The sequence below is a fragment of the Athene cunicularia genome (genome assembly GCF_003259725.1).
Source record: "Athene cunicularia isolate RWA chromosome 4 unlocalized genomic scaffold, athCun1 chr4_part1, whole genome shotgun sequence".
Lineage (NCBI taxonomy): Eukaryota > Metazoa > Chordata > Aves > Strigiformes > Strigidae > Athene > Athene cunicularia.
This window is the reverse complement of record NW_020799098.1, coordinates 19,663,937-19,682,785: the sequence shown is the minus strand read 5'-3', so window position 1 is coordinate 19,682,785 and position 18,849 is coordinate 19,663,937. Positions and strand designations below refer to the sequence as shown.

The 18,849-nt window shown below is 38.9% G+C and overlaps 1 protein-coding gene across 1 annotated transcript; it reads left to right on the top strand.

Annotated features, from left to right (window-relative positions):
* The first annotated feature begins 5,066 nt into the window (after positions 1–5,066).
* Positions 5,067–11,780, top strand: CCKAR (cholecystokinin A receptor). The gene is made up of 5 exons (XM_026847064.1): positions 5,067–5,372; positions 6,103–6,354; positions 8,344–8,605; positions 10,192–10,319; positions 10,949–11,780. Exons 1-5 carry the CDS (start codon positions 5,252–5,254, stop codon positions 11,473–11,475), a joined length of 1,290 nt encoding a protein of 429 aa, XP_026702865.1. The 5' UTR covers positions 5,067–5,251; the 3' UTR covers positions 11,476–11,780.
* Positions 11,781–18,849: the final 7,069 nt, after the last annotated feature.

The window sequence follows — 18,849 nt, the reverse complement described above, 5'->3', positions numbered from 1 at the left end:
TTACTCATTTAGTCTGGCAATTTAACCAGCATACACTGAATCCAGCTCAGCCCAGGACCAGATGGTATTCATCCAGAACTTCTAAAGGAAAGAGTAAAATTATTAAACATGATGTGTAATATATTGCTTAAAACTACATTGTTGTCAGAGAAAAAAAATCGGGGCAAATGTGATGCCAATGTTTAAAAAGGGCTCCAGGGTAACTAAACCCTTGGAATTACAAGACAGTTTGTAAGCCTGGCACCCACAGAGGAAAACTGGTGGGGATGGTAATAACAGATAAAAATCTCTGGACATATGGTCTGCACAAACTTTGTAGAGGAAAGATACACCTTGCAGATTTAGAGATCTGAGTATGTGAACAAGATGATCCAGTTTGTTTTAAACAGTAATGACATAGTTAGGATTTGCATGAGATAACATTCCCTCACTTGTTCCGTGCTTGCTTTTGGTTGAAATTAGTACTTTCTGTAGTCAATCATGGCTCAGTACTTACTCCTCAACCCTTCGTGTCTATGCTCCACATGGTGCCTCTGAGCACCATGCTCTCCACTCATTTGCACAGTACGCAACTATGCTGAGGGGCTTCACAAAGCAGGCTGCAGCCAAGGCAGTTTGGCCCATTTTGCATTTCTTCTGACTACATGAAGCCTCAGCCATGGCTGCTGGCCTCACTGGCTTCAGCCCTCTTGTGTGTGCTTAGGAAGCATGTCTTGACACTGTAGTGGGCCCATCCCTTGGGATGGGGCTGGGTGAGGGGCTCCTACTGTCCTGGGGAAGCTGGTCCCTTATTCCTTCCCACATACAGCTGAGACCAATGTGAGAGACATGCACTGGCTTTATAGTGTGGTACTGACCTGCAGCCCTGGCCAGCCTCTCACCCCTGAGAGCAAGGGGGTTAGTGAGACCGTGCAGTAAGTAGTATGTACCACTGATGACCAGTTGCATCCAGGACTTCCAGAGGTGAAGAACATTGTGGCAAGTCCTCCACAAGAGCCCACTCCTCTCTGACAGTTCAACCTTTTTCATGCGGCATGGTCATGGCAAACCTTTTTTGGCACAGTCTTGACACTGCCACTGCCACCAGCAGTAGGCTTCCACTGGGACGACATGAATGGTGAGGGATGAAGCCATCTGATCACATGTAATTTGGAACAATAAGCTTGACATATATCGTCTGAATTTGCACGTCCAGAAAAAGTGAGCTGCAATGCAAACAGAGCTCTGTGCTATCTTTGCAAAAGTGGAATGGAAAGGTCTGATTTCTTCTCTCCCCAGAAAAAAATTAGAAAGGTCAAAAAGGCACTCTCTCTTTAGGCGATCAATCAGGGGCATATACTTGGAAGCCAAGTTCCTGGCATCCGTGAGCATCGTGTGGACATAGAGCCAGTGAGCCATGAGTGATTCAGTCATGGCAATGCCAGTAAAAGTCTTAATAACTCAGTAGACTACATGCTGAGTTTTTCAACGACTTGCATGCATACTTCAGGCTTCATGTTTTCTTTCTTTAACTTAAAACATTGTTTCCTCATGCTGTGTGCACAAACGACATCATTGAGCTACTGTATCACTTGTTTTGCTTCTCCATTGCTTTTCTAGGTGGAGCTTCCTAAAACCTGGGATGATATAACACATGGCAATCAATGCTCACAGATAATCATGGAAGACTTAACCATCTGGGCTGAGGAACCAAAGTTGACATGGATTTGCTTGTCAGAAGGAGAATCATGGAAGCAGGAGTTTGGGAGCAATTCAACATCATGGACAAGTAGACCATTGGTCTGGAGTGAAACAGCACAAGGGAACAGCACAATTAGAAGATTGGAAATAAAAAGTAGGAATGAAAAGCAGGAGTGAAAGACAATTATGAATAGAGCCTCATAAGAAACTTTGCTACAGCTGTTCATCTCGTTCACAAATGGTCCAGAAAATGGGAAGAGGGGTGAGGTAAAAGACTTTTCTGCTCATGCTAAACCATTCAAGAAAAGAAGAAGCAAAAAATGACTTTGAAGAATTGAAGAAAGCTCTTTCTGATAAAATGGGAGAATAAAAATCACCGCAAAGCAGAAAACAATTATAATTTTTCATTAACAGTATACTGTTTGTGTACAGAGCTCTAAACTAGATATTACTATGCAGGAAAGAGACTACTGCATTTGCAGTAGGTTCTTCTATGAAACATCAGTTCAATTCCCAGTAGTCATAAAAAAGGCAAATAGGATTACAGGAATTATTAGGAAAGGAACAGAGGAAGAAACAACAAAACCTCAATATGCCATTATTTAAATCTTTGGTTCATCTTTATGTGTTGGCATCTGTGAAAGACCATAGAATAACCAGAAAAGATTTTAGACCTGGGCCACAATGCTCATGGAAGGTACGAACCCACTTGTTTACAAGGAAGGAATAATCAACCTGATGTTCTTCAGATATGACAAAATCATGACAAGTACAGAGAAGTGAACTTCAGAACGATAATTCACTGTCATGATACAGTGAGAGACAATAGCCCCAGTGTAATCTCTTTTGATTGCAATGATCCCCCTAATCTTGTCTTCCCTCCTGATCACTACGTCTCCCCCCAGATCTCCATTCACTATGTTTCTACTCTTGGTTTTAACCAGGTCCTGAAGGCTTCTTGGAAGACTCTATGCAATCCAGTTTAGAAAGTCTGGAAGCCCAACAGGTGATGACGTGCGCAGTCTCAATCTATATTTGACAACGTAAATAAAAATTAATCTTTCTCTTTAGTGTAATGCTTCCTCAAGGTACAGGAATAACCAAGCTGTAACTCATCAGAACACCATCAATTAACCCTTTACCCCAAAAGTACAGTATAAAAACTGTAAACTAAAAATTGAGAGAGAATCTAACCCCAAATAGGAACATATCTATGGTAAATAAATAATACAAGAAAAAAAATACTGCTAATATCTGCCATTCAACACAACTGTAGCTGAAAACATATCAAATAATTTCTCTAATGAAGATCTAATAGAAGGTGGCAGGAATCCAGAAAGATCTCTTCCACATCAATAATAATATCTTTTGATACACAACCATTTCTTAAAGCTCAAAATCATTCAGATTGAATGCTACTTCATGACAAAAGAAAATAGTCTAAGATTTAAACTCCATTGAAGCAAGTCCCATATGGATATGGAAAGCAGCATCAGTATCTCAAGTGTAAAGGACACCTTAGAAAGGCAGACATAGGCTACAAAGTTTGGTCTGAGTTGGTTTGCCCTTGATTTTTCTTCTACAGAAAGTAATTTACAAAGGCAAGAGAAGTTGTTGACCAGAAGTTTGGGCAGCTTAGACTACTCTGCATCTTTCTGTTGTCTATGAAGAAGAGAAAAAAAGCAACCTAAGTTCAGTAGTCCTTTCCAAAAAGTATCCATTGCTTTTCCTGTCCATTACTACTACTAAATCAGCACCTGTCTTGGCTACAGTTTCAGTTGTTTGAGATATTATAGTAATTTTAAATTATCAGAGAAAAAGTTGAGGAAATACTGAAATAATTACAAATAAATTCATAACTAAAACTACAAAAAAATTCTCGCTTTAATTAAATGGGCAATGCTTATCATTAAATGGAGTGGTTGATTAGGAACACCCATCAGTTTAATCATAGAAAACATTAAAAATTTAAAGCTGAGTTAGGCAGCTAAAACAAAATTTAGTTTCAGGGACATTAGTACCTAATGTTCGATCTTAATGCTCAATCATTGCAGAAATGGAAGCATATTTTAACTTTTGTTTATTCAGCATGATTTTCTCCCATTTTGAGATTCATGAGTGGAAAAACCAATTAGAACATGTAATTCTGGATTAATTTCCTACCAGTATGTTACACCTTTGAAACTGGAATTGAGTCCTACTGGACTGAATTTTTTTTCAGCTGAGAGTTACACATTGTATACACCACTTACCATTTTGATTTGTTTTATCTCAGATTTTAAAAACTGCAAAAACCTGTAAAAGAAATTGAAAAAATATAATTAACCTGTTAATGAAAATTGAGAAATTAGAATTTTAGATGTAACTTTTCAATCCACTCTCCTATGTATATACTCCCATTAATGGCACTATAAAGTGAAGTGGGCAAGATCGGTAAAGAAATCCAGGCCTCTCTCTCAAAAGAGATTATAAATGTGAAATTTGTTTTCCCTTGAGTTACAGCAGGGACTCATTTATAATATTGGTTTACATTTTTGGCCATAAACAAGCTGTATACTGGAAGTTAAAAGCCCATGACTTTGTAAAAACCAGAGAGGATGGTGTTTATGTGTTCAAAAGGCAGAACTCAGAAGAAAGGGTTTCTTTTAAACAATCAAGATGGTTGTGTCTTACACTAATGCGTAACTAATGTGCCACAGTTTATCAGTTCATCAAGTTCGTATTCAAGTCATACACAAGTCCATGCACTGAAAAAATATGTAGGCTTCTGCTTATAGTAACCGATAATTGTAATATCATATTTTCATAAGGTTTGATGCAGAACATTGAAATTAGCGAGTCTGTGTACTGACTTGCTGGAGTTTGAATTAGGCACATACAGTGCTTTTGTACGAAGTTAGCACTTCACCAAATGAGATAAATGGAACAGCTCTTGTTTTTCTAAGCATACCCAGTCTTCAGTCTGCTCTGAAAAATACGAAGATAGGAATTGTTTTCATGCAAGGCATGCAAAATCTTCACTATGTTTTTCTCTTTTCTGCCCTTTTATTCAACTAGTCTTACCATTTTGTTGTTGGTTGAGAGAAGGATTTATCACTCTCATCTCTCAGTGGTTGTGATTTACTGGCCATGGCGTAACAGACTTCCTCTGAGAAATATTGCAGAGATGTGAGTAGAAGCAATCTCGCAAGGGGTTAACACTGTAATCTGTTTCTAGCCTGTTTATAATCCCAACAGTAGTCCAGTAACAGAAGAGGGTGGATCTAAAGAAATGCTGAAGGGGATGTGTGTGTGTGGCTGTGGGTGCACATGTGTGAGAGTGTTTGTGCACGCATGCTTTGCTTTTCTGAACTGCCTTGTGTGCCCCTGAAATAAATCTTCTTCAGCCTGAACAGAACTCTGTGTGCCGAGTGCTCCTGACAGAGAGTTAGAAGAGCTTCCTTGCACAACTGCCTCTCTTGTTTTTCTCCTGAACATTTCATTCAGAAATGTGTTTGTTTACTGAAAGAATGGGCAGATAGCTACAAACCTGCCCTCCTCTTCATCAAAGCTAACCTCTGGATACTGAAGAATGGAAATAGTTGATGCTAGCTTCCTTGGGAACGGTACCAATATTACTGCTTTCCTGTGTGATATAATCTTGGAAAATGATACTTTTTTCTGTGTGGATGATCCACCTTATCCTTCTAAAGGTATGTATAAAAAATAGATTTTTTTTTTTTTTCAGACAGTTTTAGTTCTGAGACATACTATGGAAGGAAAGAGCTACACAAGGCTTTTTCTGTGAGGGAGTGCAAAATCAACTGCTTGCTGATAAGTAAGGATGAGAAACATGCAAGAAATAATTTAGTATGTGTTGTTTTTCCAAGTTAAAAATTCAGCTAGAACAAAAATTGGCTATAATGGAAAAATAAACAGTACCACTATTGGGCACAAAATGTAAACAGGTGCTAAGGACTTGGAGAAACGTGATTTTTACTCTCTGAGCAATTAAATAATAATGAAGTTATCTGATCTGATACTGTGTATGAAAGTGATTAAATATGAAATTATAGCACTCTGAGGCTGAAAAAAAAAATCCCTATATTAAAATATTTTTAACTGCTGTGTAGTTTCTTACCTTGGAACTCCCATGATAATTGAGTGGTAGCGTGAGCAGAACATGCTTTTAAGAAGTTGTAGTTGATTCTCCAGATGTGCATTGTGTTGCATGTATTGTATTGTAATGTTATGCAATTCAGTAGATCAGAATAAATTTAAGCATTTCAGCACTTCCACTGATTTTGCATTGATGTAAAGACATAAGACTTACTGAAACTGAATACAGAAAGGCTTTTACCTTTTGATTAAAAGATGAAACATATAATACTAGTCTATGAGCTGTATACCACATAAATGACTTTTCCTTGTGACAATTTTCAGATTTGCATCAGATAATTCGGATTCTGCTGTATTGTTTGATATTTCTGCTCAGTGTTTTGGGAAACATGCTGGTAATTACAGTGCTGATAAGAAACAAACGGATGAGAACAGTCACAAACACATTTCTGCTGTCACTATCAGTCAGCGACCTGATGCTCTGCCTTTTCTGCATGCCATTCACCCTCATTCCCAACCTGCTGAAAGACTTTATTTTTGGTAGTGCTGTTTGCAAAACTGCCACTTATTTCATGGGTAAGTCTGGGAAGTTTATACCTATTCTGAAGACTGACTAATGAGATAGGTGCGAAGAACATTAAAGACTAGTGAAAAAACCTGTTTCCATCTGCCATTGAAGAGTCAGCAAAAATCACAGAGAAACAACTTTGTGATGCAAATCTTCATGGTTCTGGTTTCCTCAGTCTTATCCAGCAAAACACAGAGGCACCCACTTAATTTTAATGACATACAGAAGAGTTTTTCTGGATCACATTAAGTGAGAAGTACACTGCATGATCAAACTTTAATGAGGAACCTGTCACATGCGCTTGCTTACCCATCACTGACAGAGTTATTATCAGCATTCAGATCACCCATCAGAAAGAGCAGGTTTGTACAGTCGTCTCTAAGGGCAGATTCTGCCCACAGACTTTTGGTAGCAGTGATACATGAAAAAAAAAATAGGCCAAAGTAGGTGTCATTTGCAGAGCTGGAAGTTAGAGCAAGCCCTTTTTGAGAACAGACCAGGTGTGATCAGAGCTCACCAGGACACCACAAAACACAGATACAGGTTTTGAAGGCTGACTTTAAGAAGCGTCACTTTTATATGCCTTGCTGTACTCCCTTTGGCTGTGAAGCCAGGAGTTTAAAAATGCCTGGATTATGTACGTCAGTGTAAGTGATTTTTGTCTCACTTTCAATAATTCCTGTGCGTTTGCTTGTTTCTTTGGGAGAAAAAAAAAAAGCAAAAAAAAAAAGCTAACATTATGTTAAGTTTTTACTACCTTGGGAGACCCTTGGTTAATTACAGAAACCTTAGCTCCCCTTTCAGCCTGTGCCCTTGGGAACTTTGATGTAATGTGAAAGTATACACCTCAAGTGTGCGAATGGGAAATCAACATATTTTTGTAGATAAAACCAATAAAACTAAAGGCCATGTTTAAACAGTTATAATGAATTGCTGCCATAAATACCATAAAATATTACTGAAGCATTGTCATCTTTCTCTTATTCCACACTGTGTAAATTACTTTATTAAAAAAATTCCAGTGAAATATTTTTGAACATGAAGTTTTTCACTATTGAAGTGTTTTATTTTAAGAGTCAGAATGTGGATATTTCCCATTAGCAGTTCAGGTCAACAGAAGCTTCAGCTGACAAACAGACACTGACATCCATTGCATCACCTATGCTCAATTTTTCATTTTTAGATGTAGGAAGACTTAGTTTAAACTAGAGATAATTTGAGTAAAGCAAACTGTAAAGATACTCACATTTTATATTTTGATCCACATTAGAACCTTCACAAAGACTATTAAAGGAAAACTCATTCACTGAAAAAAAAAAAAAGTGACAAATTTAAGAAGAAATATTTATAATCTTGCAGTGATAAACTGGGGCACTTCAGTGGCAGAAATACAGACGACTGCATTATATTTTGTAATATATGAACAGAAGAAATTAAGGGCACTCGAAGGACAAAAATTCTACTTCATTACTTCATTGCTCCTGCTTTGTAATTCTATTAGCATCTAATTAAAAAAGTGATAACATATTTAATTCTCTTGAATGAGAAAATGCGATCACCAGTCAAGCAGGACACTTTAAAAAAATTAAAACAGTAGAAGAGGGGCTATGAACCTCTGTGTTAAAAGTGTAACTAACAACATAATCCCACTGATTTAAAATGCTTGTTTGAATTTCAGTGCAATTAGTGGAGTGGATAAACCACAGTAGCAAAGAGAAGAATTAGGAGGAAAAGTGTCTTCTTTCCCTGTTATCAGAATTTCCTGGTTTGACACAATGGATCATTTCTCTTGGACTTCTGGAGTTAGAGAAGAGCAGAGCAGGAATATCAGTCTGGAGGCCCAGACCCATTGCCCACACATTCTTTGCTGACTTAATCAGTATGATGTATATAAATAATTTCCTATGTTTTTCATTTTCTATATGTATATAGAAAGTTAGCCAGACTCTTCGAAAATGACATAAACCTTTAAAACCTTTATTTTTTTATATATACAGGTGTCTCTGTGAGTGTATCTACATTCAGCCTGGTTGCCATATCTTTGGAGAGATACAGTGCCATTTGCAAACCGCTGCAGTCCAGGGTCTGGCAGACAAAATCTCATGCCTTGAAAGTGATTGCTGCTACCTGGTGTGTTTCCTTTACTATCATGTCACCATACCCAATTTACAGCAAACTGGTACCTTTTACCAAGTATAACAACACCACAGCAAATATGTGTCGGCTCCTTTGGCCAAGTGATGTCATACAGCAGTCTTGGTAAGACATAACTGACTGTTAGAAAATGCATAATTATCTGTTGGAAAACAGGATTTCATGGTAGCATTAAGCCTATTGGAAATCAAGTATTAACCTTCAGCAAACATTTACACTTCTATCATGCTTATTTAAGAAGTAAAAAAAAAAATAAAAATCCCACCGTGTTTTTTAAGCTGCTTACATTTTGACATTTCTGTGACTTTTCCCTTGTCATAGGAATGATATCCAACATGGCAATGATTCTCACACTATGGTTTGCTAAGCCCCTACTGTCGCTGTAAATAAAGCATCTGTCACTCTTCAAGTAGGAATAATGTTTTACTCATTTTACATAAACTTTAATGTTTTCAGAGAAATCCTTGATTAATCTTTGAGAAATGCAGACACATACAAGTGCCCCTCTGTGTGCTGCCTTGCCTGTTAATTTGTTTGTCTGAAGGTCCTCTGAAGCAGAGAAGTAGAATATGAGAACTTGGAGAGGTTGCAAATGCCCTTCTTGAGAACTGAACCCTTTTGGTCACTTACAGGGGAGGGAGATGAGGGGAGAGACAGTGCTCCAAGTCCTACATGTCCAGGCAGAGTAAGTAAATGGTAGCACTATCAGGCAGCAATATTATTTAGACATTGTGTCCTTGTACTGTGACTAAACACTTTAACTGTCCCTGAGAAAATGTAAGATTTTTCTGGATACTAAAGGTCAGTTGGAACTGGGAACAAGATTAAAGTATGCACCACTTCAGTATGGTGTATCCACAAACATAGTAAATTTGTATTAATGCTTTAGGTAGTCTCAGGTATTTGGAAGTGTGAGTTCAGATGAGGAGGGAGGGTGCAGGGTGAAATTCTGTTCTCTGTGATGTCTTTGCAGATAACCAGGTGCATTAGTGAGTTTGCACCAAAGTCCCAGGTTGCAGAAGAGACATAGACTCACGAATGTATTTAAACAGGCTTACTTCCCCAGCTTGTAATCACATTAGAGAAGCTCCCTAGGAGAGGAACAGATGTGCAACCAAGTAAAAGCTGCTTCCTTCAGCAAAGGGACTGCTGGCCCTGGGATCCCTCCCCAGGTGCTCTGCATGGCCCCAGGGATGAAAGCCCAGGTTGTGCCACGACCCCTGGCAAGTCCGATCTCACCGAAGTGGTGACTGCCTGTATCAGGGACTCCTTTGAGAAACAGCAGCTGCTCATTTGGCTTCTGCAAGGCCATTTTTACATCACTGAAAGCTACAGGGCATCTGACGCTCACCTGGTGACAGCAGGGAGCCCTAGTCATGGGCAGAGAGACCTTCTGCCCCCTCTAACCACTGTGGGAGCGTCCATCTCCTCTGAGCCTACAGAGGTTGTGTGACAGATGTTTTGGAGCCGTGATAGCCTTGTTCCTGCTGTACTTTCTTGGGGGAAGAAGGAGAAAAAGAGGTGGAAACCTTCTACTTTCCAGAGCTGTCAAAATGGTGCTTCATATTAGCATGAAAAAATTTCAGAAAAAACTTGAAAACTTGCCCCACCCAATTCTCACCTAGAGATTAAGGATTTTTTTTCTGGTTTTGTGCTGTTCCCTGTTCTTAGTTTGTGTTTTGATTCTTTAGGTACACTTTCCTGCTACTCATACTCTTTCTTATACCTGGGATTATAATGATGGTTGCATATGGCCTAATTTCTTTGGAACTCTACAGAGGAATAAAATTTGATGCCAGCCAAAGAAAATCTTCACGAGGTAACAATATGTTTAGGTTTGGAGGGTTTTTTAAGTTAAAGTTGAAGGTATGAGCAGTCATCTTGAAGCTACTAAAAGCAAAATTTTCTATTTGCAAAAAAGATTATTATGACCAGTGAACCTGCCAGATGCATTTGTGGATTGAAATTTTTCCCTTATTCACTAGCAAATAATTCCTCACCTATGGCTTGTTTGCAAATACTCTGGGCAGGATAAATTAAATCTTTAATTTGCCTATTCTAGAAATACCAAGATTTTTATTTTTTTTTTCTGGCCATGTATGAGGACCATTTCTGTCAATAAACACCACAATAAAAATTGTCAAATTAAGATAGAAATATATAATATTAAAATCTCTCTTCAGTGAATACTTGAGCAAATGGTATTCTTACATCTTTTGCATCAATTTGTATAGAGTTAAAACATCAGAATAGAGATAGCAGATGCAGAGCAGCTGAAGCGGTCAGCTTCTGACTGACTCAGAAGTAGGCCAGTGCTTCCTTTGCAGCAGTTGTTCAGCCATGAATTATGTTATTTATTTAGACTTAGACACCATTCTTTGTTTTTTATTTTGAATCACTATTCAAAGATATTTTGCCAACTATTTAAGCACTAATTTATATGTACAGAAAGAAAAGCAAGTACCTGCAGCACCAAATATGAGGATGGAGATGGATGCTACCTCAACAAAACCAAAAGAAAAAGGAAAATGCCATTGCAACAGCTCTCTGCTACTAGCCACAGCAAAATAGACAGGGTGAGAAGCAGCAGCTCTTCTGCCAACTTAATGGCCAAGAAACTTGTCATCCGCATGTTGATGGTGATCGTGATTATGTTTTTCCTTTGCTGGACTCCCATCTTCAGTGTCAATGCCTGGCGCGCGTTTGACACCACTTCAGCAGACCAGCGTCTCTCAGGGGCCCCTATCTCCTTTATCCACCTGTTGTCCTATACATCTGCCTGTGTGAACCCTATCATATACTGCTTTATGAACAAGCGTTTCCGCATGGGATTTCTAGCCACTTTCACCTGCTGTGCAAAGCAAAAGCCCACTGCAGTACGGGGAGAGGTTGGGGATGAAGAGGAGGGCAAGACAACAGGAGCTTCACTCTCCAAGTGTTCTTATACTCACATGAATGCATCTGCACCCCCCTGAGCTGCATCAGAAGAGTCAGTGAGTGGCCTGCAGAAAGCCAAGTATCTATCATGTGGTCTTGGAAAGTGACTGTGGCATCAGCTGAACATGATTTAGTTCTGAGGTAATGAAACACTTCAGCTGACAGTAAACGCAGTGAGAATTTTATGGGAAATGGATGCTATCACTGTCTGAGCTTTATATCACTTTCTCTTCAAAAGTACAAAGGAGGAAGAGGGCTTTTTGAAGATAAGGACTTTATGAAAAGCCTTACAAGATGCTCTATTTATCATAAATTCTCCTGTAAAAATAGGTGTCCTTTACATCAAGTTTTGCTCAGTTTTCAGGTGCGGTTCTGAATATCTTTTAAGATTTCCAAGACACTAATAGATGGTCTTCAAACATGAATGCATGTATTGCAGTTTTCACTTCAATATCTAAGCCTCATAATCAAAATATTTCAGTTACATTTGTAGTATTTTTTCACATTATTTTATCTGAGCTAATACATGTTGAGATCATTTTGGTGTCAATGTCAATTAAAAGAATTTTAGGGTGGGGAGAATGGGCTTGTCCATGTAAAAATAATGCTTTCAAGTAATTTTTTTTGTTTTTTAAATTAAATGAAAATAATATTGGTGACTTTGTGGATGGAATGCATTCTTCAGTTAAGCAATATAACCTAAATTAACAATTTAATGTATTTTTGGTTTAAATAAACCCCACAGAACAAGCACAAAGAACTGGCTTTCTTCTGTGCAGCTGCAAGAACCCACACATGCAAGTGGTAAGGCCTTAGATGAGCCCCAAAGGCTCACGTGGAAATTGTCACACTGGGAAGCACAGGAATAAATGGGATAAAGGCAAAGAGGTGATTTTACAAAAGATACAGGACTGAAGACGTAGGATGATGTCCACGGTAGGCATACATTTCACAAATATATTCACAGTCACTCCTGGCATGGTACTGCCCACATGGAAATAAAAGCCATTGGATGTGGAAAGGCAGAAAGAGCAGGTATGACAAGCAAAGGCTGAAAGACTTTGTCAGAAAACATAGTTTTTCTAAACTTTGGAACTATTTTCTCCAACTACATGTATTTGTAAACACACTGAACATAGAAAAAAAACCCACTTTGGATGATGCAATTATTGGTGGTTTGTTGAGCAAGGAATCCAGTCTCTTCCCTGTGCAGTGCACGGGTGATTGTGAGTGTTCAGGTCATGCCCTTTGCTCTGTGGAGCTTGACAGGTAAAGTTATATCATTTGTTTTGTGAAAATATCCTCTTGGAGATGATTATATCTTCTAGCTGAATCAGTATAATTTTAAAAACTTGTTATTAGACACAGATTAAATTTGAGCACAGTGTGGAATGTAGATGTGGATATTAAATATAACCCCTCTCAAAGCTTTTGATCAGGAAAATCTGATCTCTTTACAGAATTATTTTAAATTGGAAATATAGTTTGAGTTCTAGGCACCCAGATCCATGTTCTACACTCAATTGTTGCCTGAAACAGTTTACCCATACAACTTAGCACACAACTTTGGCTATTATTTTTTTTACATACAGCTCGTCCACAGACAGGAAATTAAAAAAAAAAAAAATTCTAAACACTATTTATGCACAATCCATAGAAACAATATTTTGCCTGCCACGTTAATAAAACAGCACTCTTCCTGGAATGGTGCTGAAACTACTGACATTGATCTGACCTTTTGCAAATACCCACCAAATTAAATTATGGGATTTAATTCATAATGATGAAATGAAAATTTTACTTCACTTAAGGATGAGGATGAGACCCTCTATAAACTCTATAAACAGGCCCTGCCTGTTGAGACTGAAGGAACAAACTTAACTGCTTTTGGATTTATGTGGAACAGTGAGAGCAGAAAAAATATTTGTGAAGTATTTTATGCTGTTTGAAAGTCTGCCTTTACTATGGGGCATAGTTTAAAAACTGTTGCTTAAGTAAAAAAAAGATATCACATTTTAACAATATACCGGATATGAATATTGTTGGCTATGAACTGTATAGAGAGACAGCTTACTTCACAGCTCTGTATGCATTTCAAAAGGCAAATTCCTTTTTTTGTAGATGTAGGTTGTCTGGTACCTGTAGAGCCTGTGTAGTAAGTAGTATGTGCACCTTTCTCCTGCTCCCACTGATTTGAGTGTAGTGGTTTCAGATGAAAGGCAAAAGCTATTTTCAACAATGCCTTAATCAGATCACAGCTCCCTGTGGCCTCCAGTACCTGTGGCTGAAAGGAGCAGAGTCTCTGATTGATTCCCCACTCATAACTATCAAGGAGCACAATTTGGAGGTGATGAAGTGAGGGAGGCAGGAGAAGAAGTTCCTGATGGAGTGACAGTCGGGTGACAATCAGGGAAGGTGTGAGAAACAGACATGTATCCTTTTGTCCAAGGCTCTGTCTGTGCATGTGTCACTCTTCCCCTCCATTGCCCCCTATACACCTTTTTTGTTTTTAAACCAACGCATTAACTCTTTGATTGAGTTCCCAAAGTCATGATCCTTAACCTAAATTCCAGCAAGGAGTAAGAATTAAGTTTTTAAAAGGCAATAGTGCAATCCAGTCATTTTACCATCTTCTGCTCTGGACTCCTAGCACAGCCTTTCTGCAAACTGCATGCATCTTAACACCATTTTCCCTAATCTGTGCATTTCAGAAGTCATTCCTGACTCCAAATGTTGCCCTTTCATTGATAAAGAGCCATGGAATCCTCCCAGCACCTTTAATTCAGATACTGCTGTTAGTGGAAATGTATCTTCAGCAAAAAATGTGGGTAGAATAAACATATCAAAATAAAAGATCCCATGAAGTCTCCTTAATGTAACATTATAGAGGTTGGGGGAAGAAATCCTATCCTAAAAAATGTACAATGGGGAGTACCTAAAGGCAAACTCTTTCCCAGATGTAGTAGACAAATGGCAAATTAATAAATTTCAGGTGTATAATGCCCATAAATATCTGGCCTTTCTCTTCTTCCCCTTTCTTTCCTGACTCCTAGGTTTTTCTCTCCCTTTGTCTTTCTCTTCTCTCTTTCAGCTGCATGTCACCATCTTCTTTTCTTCTGTACCCTTCCCAGTCTCTAGTTTACTTTCTCCCCACCAACAATTGCTATTTTTTTTACCTATTTGACAGGGTTATTTTCCTTCACAGATTTACTTTCCCAGAAAGCTCTCTTGTCTTCATTTCCCCCTATCATCTCTGGTTGACAGACTCCTGAAACACATTGCTCCAAGCAATATATCCTGCCCATAACACAACAGTTCTGCAATTGCCTCCCACAACCCTATGTCTGAGTTCACACATCGTCTCTCATGAACACTGGCTCCTGGCATGCTCAAACAAACGGTCTATACTAGTTCATAAAACAAAATCATAGTATTAAATGACGTCCAAGTCCTCCTTTGCTACTTCTGTCATTATTACTTGCAACTTCTATTATTAGGGTGTGCTTTAAGACAGGTGCCTAAAATACTGCTAAATACAGCACTTGGTGGGGGCTCAAATGAAAAACGTATTTTACTGTTTCCAAGGCAAAATAAAGGTACTCTCAATAAAAAGCAGCATGTGGATATGGAGCTCCAGCCACTAAAGGTTTACATGCCCTTACACAAGTCGTGGCCTCTTTTCTCATGCCACCAAGCCCTTCTTGGTGAGGTGGTGAGGCTGTCTGGCCTCCCACCTGCTCCTCCATCCCCTCCAGTTCTTCCTGCCTCCCAGCCAAGGGATGGTGCAACCCGCATTCTCACATCGCAGCTCGTCATGACACTTTTCTGGCTTGGAATAGGTTATTTCAGGATCAGATGATACTGAAATAATACAATACAATAAAGAAGTATTGCAGCCAAAGCATAGCAAATAAACACATGCTAACATAGTATCTAACAGCATTTAGCAGGGTTTCCCTTAAAACTAGGCACTTGCTCAGACCACATGCACAACAGTACTAGGGCAGAAGGCTGATCTGAAGATAGCTGCCTTTCATGGGACCTCACAGATAGAGGCTGCCAGGAAAATCTGGATGAACGACCCTGTAGCACAGGGTAGAACACTGGTAGGGTTTCTGAATCAAAGCTAATCTACAGTCAGATATACTCACAATATGCACAGACCAGAATGTGGTAGGCATTTACTGACTGCAGTCAAACCATCTTGTAATCTTATGATTACAATGGTGAATGCAGTTTAGATTGTTTTTTCCCTGATGAAACATAAATCTTGGAAGTATTCATTTAGGTGTCGAGAGGATTTTAATAGCTACTCATCCCCTTTATTTTCTCAGATACCCAGTTTTCCATAGCTGATGTTTTCTATACAAATTAAGATACATGAAGAGCATCTTTAGATTCAAGGACTGTACTTACCTTCTCTTCCATTTCTCAGAACTTTGGTAAACATGCTACTTTTTTTTTTTTTCCCCTCAGTCTTAATTCAATGGATCTTGAGCTAAACTTAGGGTTCCTAGTGGCAAAAGATGTCTATTCTCAAGAGGAAACATAAGAAAGATAGAACTTAATGGCTTTGAAGAAGAATTATATGAAAGGAGAGGCTGCAATCTTTTTATTAGAGCATCAGAGACAGGGTGGGAGAGAGTATTAAAAAAAAAGCTGGGATTTGGGGGTTGGTTGGTTTGTTTGGTTTTGTTTTCACAAAATGTCTTGCTCTTCCATTTAAAATATGACACAGACCAACCAAACCATACTTGACAGAGGTGTACATGTAGGTCAGCTATTTGCTCACCATCTGATGATAGTTTTCCTACCCATTTTTTATATGCATTATTCATTTCTATTAAACAGCTCCAGCTTTTTACACACAACCCATTCCTGGCTCTTTTCTCATTAGTTACAGCCCCATTATAGTAATGTGTGCCTTAAAGATGGCAGAATTTCTAAGTAGTTTATAAAAAGACCCATTTCTAACATAACCTTTTTCTTTTTTCCTCATGCAATGCTTCTTAGGCTGCCTTGTGTACCTACCAAAGGAAAAAAAAAATAAAGCAAAGGAGATGTTCATGATGTGTAAAGCTCCTGCTTAATCACAAATCATCCCTACTAAGAGTTATTTGTCTGCATCTCTATGAATAATTATGGCATTAAGAGTTTTCTTTGGCTTCTGCTCCCAGTTGTGTCCAAAAAGCACTGATTTTGAGCCAGTGAGATGTCAGTTGTCCACCGTACTGTGAGACGAGAACAAAACGTCTTCATTAGCATCAGCAGGTAGAAATATCAAGTGGGAATTATCGCCTATGGGGTATGCACCACTTAATTAATTTCCTGCTATTTTAGCAGTTATTGAAAATTTTTAAAATATCTCCTGATATAATAAAGAAATGCAATTTATATAATGAGTTTGATTTAAAACAGTGGACAAATCACTGCATAGCTCCCATGAACGTCATACAAATCCCAGTGCTACAAAACAAGCATGAAGAACAGTCACGTACAGAACCTAAACCCAGAGGAAAGAGGAGGAGCTGCTCATGCTCTTAGCTTACAGAGTCGATTTTTTTCTTTTATTAGATGAACAGTGGCTCAGGGTCCTGTTCTGATAATTCAGCAACTGATAAGAGGCCTCATTCATGACACAATGAAGAATGACACACAGAGGTGAAAGCACAGGGGCAAGCGCAATAAACAGATGACACTGCCCAAGAGAGAACTGGCCAGCCAGCTGCGAATGCTGCCTTGGCTCTTACAAACCTGCTATGGGCCTTCTAATACCCGACATCTTCAGGATTTCATAGCTAAACTGAAGGTAGATGCAGAGTAACCAGAGCTGCTTCTTGCTCGAAACGGGCTCAAAACTCAGTCCATGACCCTGTGGTGGCATCTGGTAGTGTTGGTACGACTGGCTTGCTATTATTGTAAAGGAATATAAGGATAGTAATGTCATCCAAGACGTTCTGTCTTTAGAGTTGTTTTTCTGGTGGCTTCCCAAAAGATGATCCTGACACAGTCCACAGGCAAGTAGGAAAAATAACATTATACAGTTATGGCACTGAAACTAATTCTTTGTATCAGAGAGGGCACAGCTACAGCTTCTGTTGAAAACCCACCCTCATGTTTTTCAGCTTTCCAGGGTGCTACAACTAATTTAATGCACCTCTGATCTTCTGATGGGGAAGGACAGAGATCATCGCAGGAGGAGGAGGCTGCTGTGTCTTGAAGACAAAGAGCTTTTGATTTGCAGTCCAGATATGGTTAGTGTTCAACTGAGTTACAAGAAAAATCAGTGGTGATTAAAGCAAATTGTTGGCCATAAGACAGGTTCTCACAGTGGCTTTTTAACAAGAAAGTTCTGCTGATATCAAAGTCCTCGCTTTCCTGGGATTGCAAATCTAGGAAAAGTCTCCAGAAAAACATATCTCAGTGCCCTTGTATTTATTAGATAGGAAACCTGTTTAAATAGTGTCAACTGACTGAAGCAAAACAATACAGTCCATGAGAGACTGTCAGGCATAGCTGTGCATTGCCCGGCATTTTTCAAGCATTTTTTTCCTTTTGTATTTATTTCCTTCCTTTTTTTAAGCACTAAAAAGTAAAAGCTGGTGGAAATTCAAAGAACATTTATTGAAAGGCAGAGTTTTCCACAAGACATCGAATATTTATTAACATCCAATGTGACTCTTTCACTGAACTAATTTGTCAAATATTTATTAAAACCAGGACAGACTTGCTTTGCTACACACTGAAGCCAAGGCACCAAGCCTCCAGTTACAGGGGCTGCCTAGAGAGTGAGAGGAAGAGAGAGAGCAAGCAAGCTGCAGGTGTACAGCTTTGTCCTACATTGCTTTTTATAGATTTGTACGAGGTTAATGAGACTGGTAGAAGAACGAATATTTAGAAAGATGGTGACTGAAAACAAAGCTGAATCCAATGCACTTGCAGCTGGAAACATGGTTCTGCAGAGCCCAAAGAGGGTAAGGAATGGAAGGGAAGGTGAACAGGAAACATTTCAGCCTTGTAGAGTGGGAGAAAAAAATATAATAATGAAACAAGGACTATGCAATTTGATCTGTGGAGAGAGAAAATCTTTGCAAATGCTTTTGGTTTTGGATTGTCAAGACCTTCTTGAGAGCAAGAGAAAAAGCAACTGTGCCCTGTATGTGACAGAGACACATGCAGGGCAGACAAATGTTTCTCCAGGAAGCAAGATGGAAGGAAAATCCAACTTCATTTTGGGTATGAAAGCACTCATTTTAGGCAAGGTCTAAAAGAAAACAACTATTCTGGAATTATTTTTTTTTTGTACAAGCCTTGCATAGGATTTTGCTGCTGAAGGGATTCTGACAGCAGGACCGACCAGGCGACCCCCAGGGGCTGGGAGTCTCTGCAGTGAGCCCCAAGCAGAGAAGCTG